At 51.3% G+C, this 11,696-nt stretch overlaps 1 protein-coding gene across 6 annotated transcripts; it reads right to left on the reverse strand.

The window, feature by feature from the left end:
* Positions 1-1,547: 1,547 nt before the first annotated feature.
* Positions 1,548-9,567, reverse strand: LOC125449931 (zinc finger protein 436-like). 6 transcript variants are annotated; one of them, XM_048525835.2, is made up of 4 exons: positions 9,324-9,461; positions 8,148-8,196; positions 2,684-3,323; positions 1,549-2,560 (listed from the first exon to the last, which is right to left on the reverse strand). In XM_048525835.2, the coding sequence occupies exons 3-4, from the start codon at positions 3,310-3,312 to the stop codon at positions 2,287-2,289; spliced, it is 903 nt and encodes a 300-aa protein (XP_048381792.1). In that variant the 5' UTR covers positions 3,313-3,323; positions 8,148-8,196; positions 9,324-9,461; the 3' UTR covers positions 1,549-2,286. The 6 variants fall into 6 exon arrangements, with proteins under 6 accessions (XP_048381786.1, XP_048381792.1, XP_048381789.1 ...); XM_048525832.2 differs by having other exon boundaries at positions 8,980-9,461; XM_048525830.2 differs by having other exon boundaries at positions 8,959-9,461.
* Positions 9,568-11,696: the final 2,129 nt, after the last annotated feature.

Below are 11,696 nucleotides of genomic sequence, written 5' to 3' on the forward strand. Positions count from 1 at the left end.
CTCTCCCTAAGCACTGACCCTCCGACACTGCCCGCTCCCTCAGCACTGACCCTCCGACAGCGCCCGCTCCCTAAGCACTGACCCTCCGACACTGCCCTCTCCCTAAGCACTGACCCTCCAACACTGCCCGCTCCCTCAGCACTGACCCTCCGACAGTGCCCGCTCCCTCAGCGCTGACCCTCCGACAGTGCCCGCTCCCTCAGCGCTGACCCTCCGACACTGCCCACTCCCTCAGCGCTGACCCTCCGACAGTGCCCGCTCCCTCAGCGCTGACCCTCCGACAGTGCCCACTCCCTCAGCGCTGACCCTCCGACAGCGCCCGCTCCCTAAGCACTGACCCTCCGACACTGCCCTCTCCCTAAGCACTGACCCTCCGACACTGCCCGCTCCCTCAGCACTGACCCTCCGACAGTGCCCGCTCCCTCAGCGCTGACCCTCCGACAGTGCCCGCTCCCTCAGCACTGACCCTCCGACAGTGCCCGCTCCCTCAGCGCTGACCCTCCGGCAGTGCCCGCTCCCTCAGCGCTGACCCTCCGGCAGTGCCCGCTCCCTCAGCGCTGACCCTCCGACAGTGCCCGCTCCCTCAGCGCTGACCCTCCGACAGTGCCCGCTCCCTCAGCACTGACCCTCCGACAGTGCCCGCTCCCTCAGCGCTGACCCTCCGACAGTGCCCACTCCCTCAGCGCTGACCCTCCGACAGTGCCCGCTCCCTCAGCCTTGTAATGATAACTCCCGAGAGATGCCTGGTGCGTGTAAACCATCCAGTGGGGTTTATTTTACAAAGAACAAGTGAAGGTACCAGAGAAGCAAGAATTACAGGGAATTCTAATCTAACACAGAGTCCTCCCCGCGTTTCTAAAACCTTGCGTTTTCCCGTCAGCTGTTCCCCCAAGCAACCCCCACCCCCCCGCAATCCCCAAGCCCCTCATCCCCAGTTGCAGATCCCCCGCTTCGCTGACCAGCAGCACCATGGTGGCCAGCGAGCGAGAATAGGTGGAGTGGCCTCCAGCCAGCAAAGCCCGCCTCCCCCAACCCACACTCCCACCCCGCCCCCGCCGTCCCTCCATCTTCCACTCCATCCACCTTCAGGGTCCGGGCATGATCCCCAAGAGCTCCCGCCCTGTCCTCATGTGTCCGGGGCTTTGTGGGGGTCGGTGGGTCTCTGAGGTGAATTGGGTGGGGTGGTGTGTTGGTGTAAGGGGGAGGAGCGGCTTGGCTCTTCCTCTGGAGCATCGTGGTCACAGCTAGGGAGGCAGGAGGAGGAGTGGGGGGAGCCCGGGGGGGGGGGGGGGGGGGGGGGGGGGGGGGGGGATTAAGCAATCATCCCGATGCCCCTAACCGCAACGGGAGCGAGATTACACCACGCGGTCATTCATTCATCGATCCTCTCACATTCCCAACCTCTCCCCCACCGCCAAGCCCGCAATAAACATTTTCCACCCCCTACCCTCACCCTGCTCTCTCGCGGCCTCCATTTCCCCAAAACCCGCCGCCACCACCCCCCCCCCCCCCCACCACCTCAACCTTGTGAGGGAGTGCCCCCACCCCCCCAACCACATCGGTCTGTGCAAGTGATAGAGGGGGTTGTTTGTTGGGGGGGGGGGGCGGAGGGGCGGGAGGGGTAGTGGGATGGTTGGAGTGAAGTGAGAGCAGGAGGAAGAAGTGCAATAGGGTGGGGTTACCGCCTCCTCCCAGACCTCAACACTCCCACCCCACTCCCACATCCCCCCTCCACCACCAACTTCGCACTCCCCCCCCCCCAATTCCCATGGCAGGCATAATCCCTGGCTGCTGGCACAAAGCTGAGATGGAGACAGGGTGGGAGGACGCCGGCTCTGTGGGTCGCCTGGGAGGGATGGGTGGGGGTGGGGGGAGCACTGAACCGCCCTACGGGCCCTGCAGGGATTGACCACCGGGTCACGGCGAACCTCTCGCCACGTCGGCTCCATGCAATCGCGCGGCCAGCAAATCAATCCAACTTGCCGTCTTAACCTGGAGGCGGCATCGATCGGGATTTGGGCTGGGGGAGGGGAGGTGGCGGGACGGAGTTGGGAGGAAGCTCGGGGAATCGGATGTGAGTCACCCCACCAGGGTGTGTGTGTGTGTGTGTGTGTGTGTGTGTGTGTGTGTGTGTGTGTGTGTGTGTGTGTGTGTGTGTGTTTGCATGTGCGTGTGTCTGTGTGTGCATGCATGTTCATGTGTGTGTCCGTGTGCACACACGCGTGCGTGCACCACGGGCGGGGAAGGTGACTGGGAGATGGAGGGGATGGGGAGTCGAGTGGGTGTCTAACGGTCGGTACTGGGAGGGGCTCCCTCCTCCTCCTGCTCCTCCTCCTGGCGTGGGGGCTGCCGCTCCTCATGTTCCTGCTCGTGGCACTTCAGCTTCAGCATGGTCTTGAAGCTCATCCCGCAGTCGGAGCAGATGAACAGCTCCGCTCGCTCCAGATCGCCGTCTCGGGCCTGTTGCTCCCCCGCCGCTGCCTCCTCCTCCTCCTCCTCCTCTTCCTCCTCTTCCTCCGGCACCTCTCCGCGCAGCTGGAGGTGTTCTACTTCCAAGGCACTGCAACAAGGAGGAGAACAACAGGGAGCGGGGCGGGGGGGGTTGGGAAGAGAGTTAAGAGCCATACAGTCGCATGCGTCCCTCTGCAGTTTCCCCCCCCACCACCTCCCCACACCAACTCACCTGGCGTCGTGTAGCAAGAGGTGGCAGCCACCGCGAGGTCCGGTCCCGTACACAATACAGCGGCGGTATTTCTTCTCCCGGGTATGAGTGCGCTGGTGTCGCCGCAGGATGGACGACTGACTGAAGTCCTTGAGACAGACGGCACAGCGGAAGGGCTTCTCCCCGGTGTGCGTGCGCTGGTGGGTGGCCAGGTTGGACAGCCGGCTGAAGTCGCGGCCGCAGGTCTGGCACCGGAAGGGCTTCTCGCCCGTGTGGGTCAGCTGGTGCTTGACCAGGTTGGACGGCTGGCTGAACTCCTTGCCGCAGGTCTGGCACCGGAAGGGCTTCTCACCCGTGTGGGTGCGCTCGTGCCGCACCAGGTTCGACTTGTGGTTGAAGTCCTTCTCGCAGGTCGGGCACTTGAACGGCCGCTCACCCGTGTGCACCCGCAGGTGACGCTCGAAGTGGCACGAGTGCTCAAAAGTCTTGCCGCAGTCCGAGCAGATGAAGCCCCTCTGCCCGGGCCGGCACCGCCTCCGCGCTCCACCCCTGCCTGACGGCGGGCGCAGCACCGCCCGGATGCCCGGAGGCAGCATCCTCCTGGTGGGGCGGGGTCCCGCGACGCCTTTCTGCCCGTCTTCTTCCTCCATGTGTCGGGGCACTGCGAGGGAGAGGGGGAGAGAGAGAGAGAGAGAGAGTGAGCCACGGTCACCGGGTGGGAGTGAAACACCGCCCGCTCTGCGCTTCAGGAGCGCCGCCTCCCCGTCTCGCGAGCGGAGCGCACAGGGTACCCGTCCCGCAGCGAGAGGGGGTGCAGCCAAGTTGTAGCAAATTGATTCCTGGAGTCGGGGGGGGGGGCGGTGGGAGGTTTCTATCTCCAGTTCTGGCCACCCAGTTGCAGGACAGACCGTTATTAAAGCAGGACGGGGGATCAGAAGATATTTACCAGGATGTAGCTGGTAACAGTGGGTTTGAGTTATAACGAGAGGCTGGGGCATTTCCTTCAGTAGATCACAGGAGGGTGAGAGGTGACCTTGCGGAAGTTCACAAAATAATGAAGGGGCACAGACAGAGTTAATGGTCATGGTCGTTTTCCTGGGGTGGGGGGATTCAAGAGCAGCGGGCACATATTTTTAAGGGGAGAGATTAAAACAGATACGAGGGGCAAAACAGAGGCACGGAATGAGCTTCCAGAGGACTTGATGGCTTAAGGCCGTAAGACATAAGACATAGGGGTGGAAGTAAGGCCATTCGGCCCATCAAGTCCACTCCACCATTTAAACAATGGCTGATGGGCATTTCAACTCCACTTCCCTGCACTCATAAGACCATAAGACATAGGAGTGGAAGTAAGGCCCCGTTTGAGGGTACAGTCGTGTTTCGACAGGCATTTGGACGAGTACATGAACAGGAAAGGTTTGGAGGGATATGGGCCGGGAGCCAGCAGGTGGGACTGGCTTAGTTTGGGATTGTGATCGGGGACGGGTTGGTTGGGCCCAAGGGTCTGTTTCCATGCTGCCATATCCCACCGGTACACCCCTCCGCCCCCTCCCGCCACAGTATTCAGGATGCAGAACACACACGCTGAATGTATCACCGTCCGACCGCAGAACTCAGTATTGTCACCTGGTAACATCCAGCCAACACAACTGCCATGCGCTGATTTACACACCGCGCCTCCACAGCATGTTCACAACATAAAGAACATACCGTTATCTCCGCATGTAGCCCCTTAACATAGAGAACACACTATCCATGTTCCCACCAGGAAATTTTAATTGACACAATGTCATAGTCTCTGGATTGTAACAAGCCCTCAAAACAAACTGTAACGTCCAGATCGCACAACCCTCCAAAAACCCGACCGTAATGTCCAGATTAAACACACCTCCCATAAAAACAGTGTATAGCCCCCACAGAAACAGACCATAAATTTCTGCATTTATGCACCATTCAAAATCAAACCATAAAACCCGTATTATATACACATTCCACAGAAACAAACCTAAATATCTGCGACATACACACAACTCAAAAAAAGGCTGTAATTATCAGATAATGAGCAACCCATAAAACATACCGTATTTTCTCGATTACACAGTCCCCTCACAAACAGACCATAATTTCCAGATAATGCTCACCCCATCAAAGAGACCACATTTTCCAGATTACACACGCCCCTCGCAAACGGACCATGATACCCAAACTAACAAACCTCCCTCAAAATTACGCTGTAACATCCAAACCAGACAAACCCTGACAAAAAAAACCCATAATATCCACATGATACAGGCCCCTTAAAACAAACTGTAATATCCAGATTACATGCTTCCCTCACGAAAAGAGACCGTATTGTCGAGATTATACACCGTTTCCAAAAAAAGACACTGTAATATCCAGAATAGAGAATCCCTGAAATTAGACCAAATGTATCCATCTTATACACCCACCCCTCGAAAGAAACCGTAATATCTGGATTACATACCTCATCAAAAATGGACTGTAATATCCAGATTTCATCATTCCAGAAAAACGGACCACATTATACAGATTACAAATCCCACCAAAAACAAAAATGTAATATTCATATTATACCACCCCAGAAAACAGACCATGATATACAGATTAGAAATACCCCTCGAAATAGAGGCAGTAACATCCATCTGACTTCTACTCTTTCTAAAATACAGACTGTGACACCCAACCTATTGCACCCCTCGAAAACAGGCCATAATATCTAGAGCAGACACCGCCCTCCGAAAAAAAATAAACAGACCATAATATTTCACGCACAAACACACACCCGCTCCCACCCCAGGGAAAACAGACCGCAATATCCAGATTACACGCGGCCCCACAAAACCGAGACCATAATGTCCAGATTACAGGCACCCCTCAAAAGCAGACTGTAAAAGTCCAGGTTGTAAGCGCCCATTGCATCTACCCAGCAAGACGGCACAGTACTCTCCGCAGGAGTGCCCCCAGTTTGAAAAAGGGATCATAATATCCAGATTACGCACACCCCCAAAAACAAACCATAATATCTAGACTATGCATTCACACAAAGAGTACCAAAATATCCATACTACATCTACGTCACTAAACAAAACAGTAATAACCAGATTACATGCACACCCTTAACAGAGACAGTAAAAAGCCAGATTACACACCTCAAAAAAATACATGGACATCCAAATTACATGCACCCTTGGGAAATCAGACCAGAAAATTCTCGATGATAAACACCCAGCCACCCATTCCAAGGATACCATAATCTCCAGATTACACTCCCACCTGAGAAAAAGACCATAATATGCTGACTACACACTCCTCAAAAGCAAACCCTGAAGTTGAGATAAGATACTTGCCATGAAACAGACCATAATATCTAGATTATACACCTCACTGAAAATCGACCCTACTCTCTGAATTACAGAACCCTCTCAAAAAAACAAGCCATTATACGCAGAATATACACCCGCTTCAAAAACAGACTGTGGTATCCAGATTACATACTCGTAGAGTCACAGAGTTGCACAGCGCAAAACAGCCCCATCGATCTAACTCTTCCATGCTGGCCAGATATCCTAAATAAATCTAGTCCCATTTGCCAGCATTTGGCCCCATATCCCTCTAAGCCCTTCCTATCCATGTCCCCAACCAGATGCCTTTTAAATGTTGTAACTGTACCCGCCCCCCCACCTCTTCCTCTGGCAGCTCACTCCACACAGGCACCACCCTCTGTGTGGAAAAAGTTGCCCCCTTGGGTCCGTTACTCCCTCTCACCTTAAACCTGTGCCCATCTAGTTTTGGACTCACCCACCCTGGGGGGGGGGGGGGGGGGGGGGGAAGACCTTGGCTAGTCACCCTCCCGTGTCCCTCATGATTTTATAAACCTCTATAAAGGTCACCCCCTCAGCCTCCGACAGTCCAAGCCCCGCGGCCTCTCCAACCTCTTCCTATGGGTCAAACCCTCCATTCCCAGCAAACATCCTTGTAAATCTTTTCTGCATCCTCTCAAATTTCACAACACATGGATAAGACTCGCCCATTAAAAACAGACTGTGACATCCAGATTATTACACCTCCCTCACAAACAGACCCTAATCTCTGAATTGTATAACTGCCTCCAAAACAGACCGTAATATCAAGAGTAGACACCGTAGTACCACTGAAAAACAAGACAATGATATCCGGATTAAATCCATCCCCGTCCAAAATAAGACGATAATGCCACTCTCAAGAATCATACTGTGGCATCCAGATTACACACACACCTACTGAAAACAAACTGTGACATTCATACTCCACAGGGCCCTGGAAAACAGGCCATAAAGTCCAAATTAAGATACCCCCTTGAGAAAGGGACAGTAACATCCAGATTACACAAACTCCCACCAAAAAAGACTGTACTGTTCAGATTAGACACCCCCGTGAGAAAGAGATGGTAATATGCAGATTACACACACCCACCCCACTCCTGAGAATGACGGTAATATCTAGATTAGGCGCACCCTTCCCAAATAAAACGGCCGTACTATCCAGATTACATGCATTCCTTCTCACTAAATTGCCATTAACAGTCAGATTAGACAAACCTTGAGAAAAAAAAATACAGCACTATGCTGCAACTGTACAAAATGCTAGCACGGCCTCACTTGGAATATTGCGTGCAGTTCTGGTCGCCCCATTACAGGAAGGATCTGGAAGCATTGGAAAAGGTGCAGAGGAGATTTACCAGGATGTTGCCTGGTCTGGAGCGCAGGCCCTATGAAGAAAGGCTGAGGGACTCGGGTCTGTTCCCATTGGAGAGAAGGAGGCTAAGAGCAGATTTAATAGAGACATTCAAGATGATCAGAGAAAGATTAGATAGGGTGGACAGTGAGAATCTTTTTCTGAGGATGATGATGTCAGCTTGTACGAGGGGGCACAGCTACACATTGAGGGGTGATAGTTTTAAGACAGATGCCAGAGGCAGGTTCTTTACTCAGAGAGTGGTAAGGACGTGGAACGCCCTGCCTGCCAATGTAGTCAACTCAGCCGCATTTAAACAGTCCTTGGATAAGCATATGGATGATGATGGGATAGTGTAGGGGGAGGGGCTTAGATTAGTTCACAGGTCGGCACAACATCGAGGGCCGAAGGGCCTGTTCTGCGCTGTGTTGTTCTGTGTTCTATGTTCACTATCCAAATTATAAACACACCCCTCCTAAAAAAGGGCTGTAATATGCAGATTAGTTGCACCCTTGAAAAACTGATAGTGAAATCCTAATTACACACAGTCACTCCCAAAAAAGACCCTAGCAGCCAGATTACACATCTTGAAAAAAAATCTAGTACTATCCAGATTACACAATTTCTCCAACAAAGGACAAACCACGATACCCAGATTCTGTACCCTCTCTCTTGAAACGCATGTCACAATATTCAGAATACACGAATAACTCAGAAACAGACTGTAAGAATCCAGATTACAAGTACCCACCTCAGGTCCGAAAAAAAAGACACCGAAATCTCCAGAGGATGCACTGCCCCTGAGTAAAGATACAGGAATTTTCAGATTACTTACACCGCCACAAAATACAAATCCATCATGTCTAGATCAGGCACACCGCTCAAAAACAGACTGTAATGGCTAGACAAAGACCCCTTACTCAAACCAAACCGTAACCCCAATACCAAAATCCTCCTTGAGAAAAAGACAGTGATGTCCAGATTACACAAAACCCTCAAAAGAGGATAATATGCAGATCATGCACCTTTCTCGAGGAAAAATCATAATATTTATAGGCATCCCTCAAAAACAGACCATAACCTCTAGATCAGACACCCCCAACTCAAAAAGTAATAGCCATATGAGATCTGCCCCTTCAAAAACAGACAGTAACATCCAGAATACAGACACCTCTTGGAAAAAAAAACAGGCTGTAACATCTGGATGTCAGGCGTCCCTCAAAGAAAAGAGACTGAAATATCTAGACCAGCCACCCACACGCCCCCCACCCCCACAACTTCAATCAACTGTAATGCTCATATTACAGGGGCCCCTCAAAAGTTAGGCCATAATGTCCAGAGTGGACACCCCCCTCAATTAAAAAAATACCATGATGTTCAGATTACAGAAGCTCTTGAAAAACAGACCGAAATATTCAGATCAGCCACCTCCCCAGTAAAATAAAAATTGTAATGCCCAGATTACAGGCATCCCTTAAAAAAAAACCCCATAATATTCAGGTCAGACACCTCCCTCAATGAAAAATAATGCCCAGATTAGACATCCTGAAAAAAACACAGACCGTAATATACAGATCAAGCACCTCCTGCAATAAAGAAAGAACCGTAATTCCTAAATTGCAGGCACTCCTCAGAAAAGAGCCCGTAACATCCAGATCAGACACCTCCCCAATATCAAAAAAAACACTGTAACGCCTACATTACAGGCACCCCTCCAAAAAAGACCATAATATACCGATGAGACATCCGCCTCAATATAAAACGGACCGTAATGCCCAGATTAGACAACACACTGCAAAAAATTCAGGTTGTAAGCAAATGTCACCAAAGCCTCCACCCACGCCAACCACCCCCTTCCAAAAAAATACAGACATAGCAAACCCCAGGTGATGCACCAACCCACTCCACCTTAAAAACAGAGACAGACCATAATATTCAGTTCCCCTCCATTCCTCCAGGCCTAGTCTCTCTCTCTTTCTTTCTGCATCTTTTAATCTCTCTCTCACTCTCTCTCTAACCCCAGGGTCATCTCCCTCCTCCCTCTCGCCCTCTCCCTCCCCCTCAGTCCCACCTCAGCCTCTTTTCTCCCTCTCTCTCTCTCTCTCTCCCTCTCTCCTCCTCTCTGCCTCTCTCCCTCCTGCACCCTCTGACTCCTCCACCGGGCTCCGGGAGGACCGGGGAACCGGCCCGGCGTGCACCGCGCCGGCCTCGCCGCGGGCCGGATAGAGCGGTCTCAGCCGCGCGGGGACCGCCGGGTAAACAAGGCCGCCATTGCCCCTATTGTCTGGCAGGGGTAGGGGGAAGGAGGCAGAGGGATGGGGGAAGTTGGGGCGAAGGGAGAAAGAGGGAGAATGGAGAGAGAGGAAGAAAAAGTAGAGACAGTACAAAGCAAGAGAGAAGTGGAGGGGGAGAGAAAGAGAAAAGGGAGTGATAGAGAGACGGGGAGAAAGAGACGAATGGGGAGAGACAAAAAGGAGGAGGGAGAGAGGGAAAAGACAGAAGGACGGGGAGAGTGTGTAAGAGAGCGATGTATAGATTGTGAGAGAGCGAGGGAGAGATAGCTGGGTAGGAGAATAAGAGTAGAGGAGAGAGATAGAGAGAGGGATAGGGAGGGAGAGAAATACAGGGGTATTGTAGGCGAAGAGATAGAGGGCGGGGGGTGGGGGAGAGATAAATATGGAATGAAGGTCTGATGCCTCCCAGAACAACAGATTAACACTAGAATTTGAGGTTTGTGAAAGAGAACTGGACGGAGAGCACAGAAATAGCAGCTGTCTGCTCTTCCAGGCACCAATTAAGTCTCACATTTAAAATTTACTTCATCCCCTTCAAATCACTATTTCACCCTCTCCTTCCCTATCTCTGTCACCTCTTCCAACCCCTCCAATTCTCATCCTCTTTTTCAAATCTCTCCCTCTCTATCTCTGTCACCTCCTCCAGCCCCTGCAATTCTCATCCTCCCGTTCAAATCCCTCCCTCACCGTCTCTGTTACATCCTCCAGTCCCTACAACCTGCTGGATGCCTGTGTTCTGTGTCCAAATCTGATCTCTTTAGAATCCCTCGATTTTAATTGCAGTAGCCACAATACAGGCATCGTTTTAACAAAAGGGGAAGCAGTCTTGATGGACCAAATGGTTGACTTCGAATTTTTTAAGTGATTTCATGATCTCCATTGGTGGTCGACCTTCAGTTACCTGAGATTCCAAGCAATGAAGAGCTAAAACTCATCAGTATTTCTTTGTCCCTGTATTTGTTTTTTAACGGGAACCTCACCTTTATTCAAAAAAAATCGAGATTGGGGGCAGCAAACAGAAATAAAATTAATACATTCCTGTTCGGTCATCTTGGACAGAGTTAGGAGGGTGAAAGGATTTTGGCATCTGGATGGGTACAGGAATAGAAAGGGTTTAGCGGGATATGGGCCAAATATTGACAAATGGGACTAGGAGGGATTGGAGTGTCTGGTTGGTATGGACAAGTTGGACCGAAGGGCCTGTTTCAATGTTGTATCATCCTATGTTTCTGTGTAACATGCTCAAGGAGGGAGGCTGAATGTCAAACACTGCCTTCAGGACTTATAGCTTGTTTTGACTTTGCCTTTGCAAACATGTGGCAGCCTGCAGTTAAATTCATCACTGGCTGTCATTCTCACTCCCTCTCTCATGAGAGAGCAGCTGTATGGTCCTCTGGAATTTTGGTAGTTTGGAAGGATGCTGTGGGCTTGTGCTGTCAGATTGTCCCACCAGCAGACGGGGCTCTCTCTCTCTCTCTCTTTCTCGCTCTCTCTCTCTCTCTTTGTCTCTCTCAGTCTCTGTTTCTCTCTCGCTCTCTCTCTCTCTCTCTCTCTCTCTCTCACTCACAGACAGGCTGAGAGGCTTTGACTTCTCTGTATATCGAGGCACATACAGGATTGGTAAGAGAGAAAAAAAAGAGTATTTTTGCAGATGCTGATTGCTCAAAACAGCCATGAAGAATAAAGAATGTTCAAGACAGAAACTTAAAACAAGGAGAACCAAAACGGAGCCTGAAAAGCAGTTAAAATAAAGGGAAATTCCCAAGTTATGTCGCAATTACATTAAGAGTAAAAGGATAATAAGAGAAAGAGCAGGACCCATGAAAGACCAATGGGTATAATAGCTGGGATATCATGTTCAGGTTGTACAGGATATTAGTAATACCTCTTTTGGAGTGTTGTGACTAGTTCTGGTCTCCCTGTTATAGGAAGGATATTCTGAGGGTCACTGGACCCAAAATGTTAACTCTGTTTTCTCCTCCACAGATGCTGCCAGACCTGCTGAG

The sequence above is a fragment of the Stegostoma tigrinum genome, chromosome 44 (assembly GCF_030684315.1).
Source record: "Stegostoma tigrinum isolate sSteTig4 chromosome 44, sSteTig4.hap1, whole genome shotgun sequence".
In the NCBI taxonomy this organism is placed as follows: Eukaryota; Metazoa; Chordata; class Chondrichthyes; order Orectolobiformes; family Stegostomatidae; genus Stegostoma; species Stegostoma tigrinum.

Bases quoted from the DNA above. Each gene is read 5' to 3' on its own strand.
- LOC125449931 (XM_048525829.2), bottom strand. From the start codon at position 3,312: ATGGAGGAAGAAGACGGGCAGAAAGGCGTCGCGGGACCCCGCCCCACC. The intron at 2,561-2,683 runs GTGAGTTGGTGT...TCCTTGTTGCAG, and splicing joins CTCTTGCTACACGACGCCAG to TGCCTTGGAAGTAGAACACC.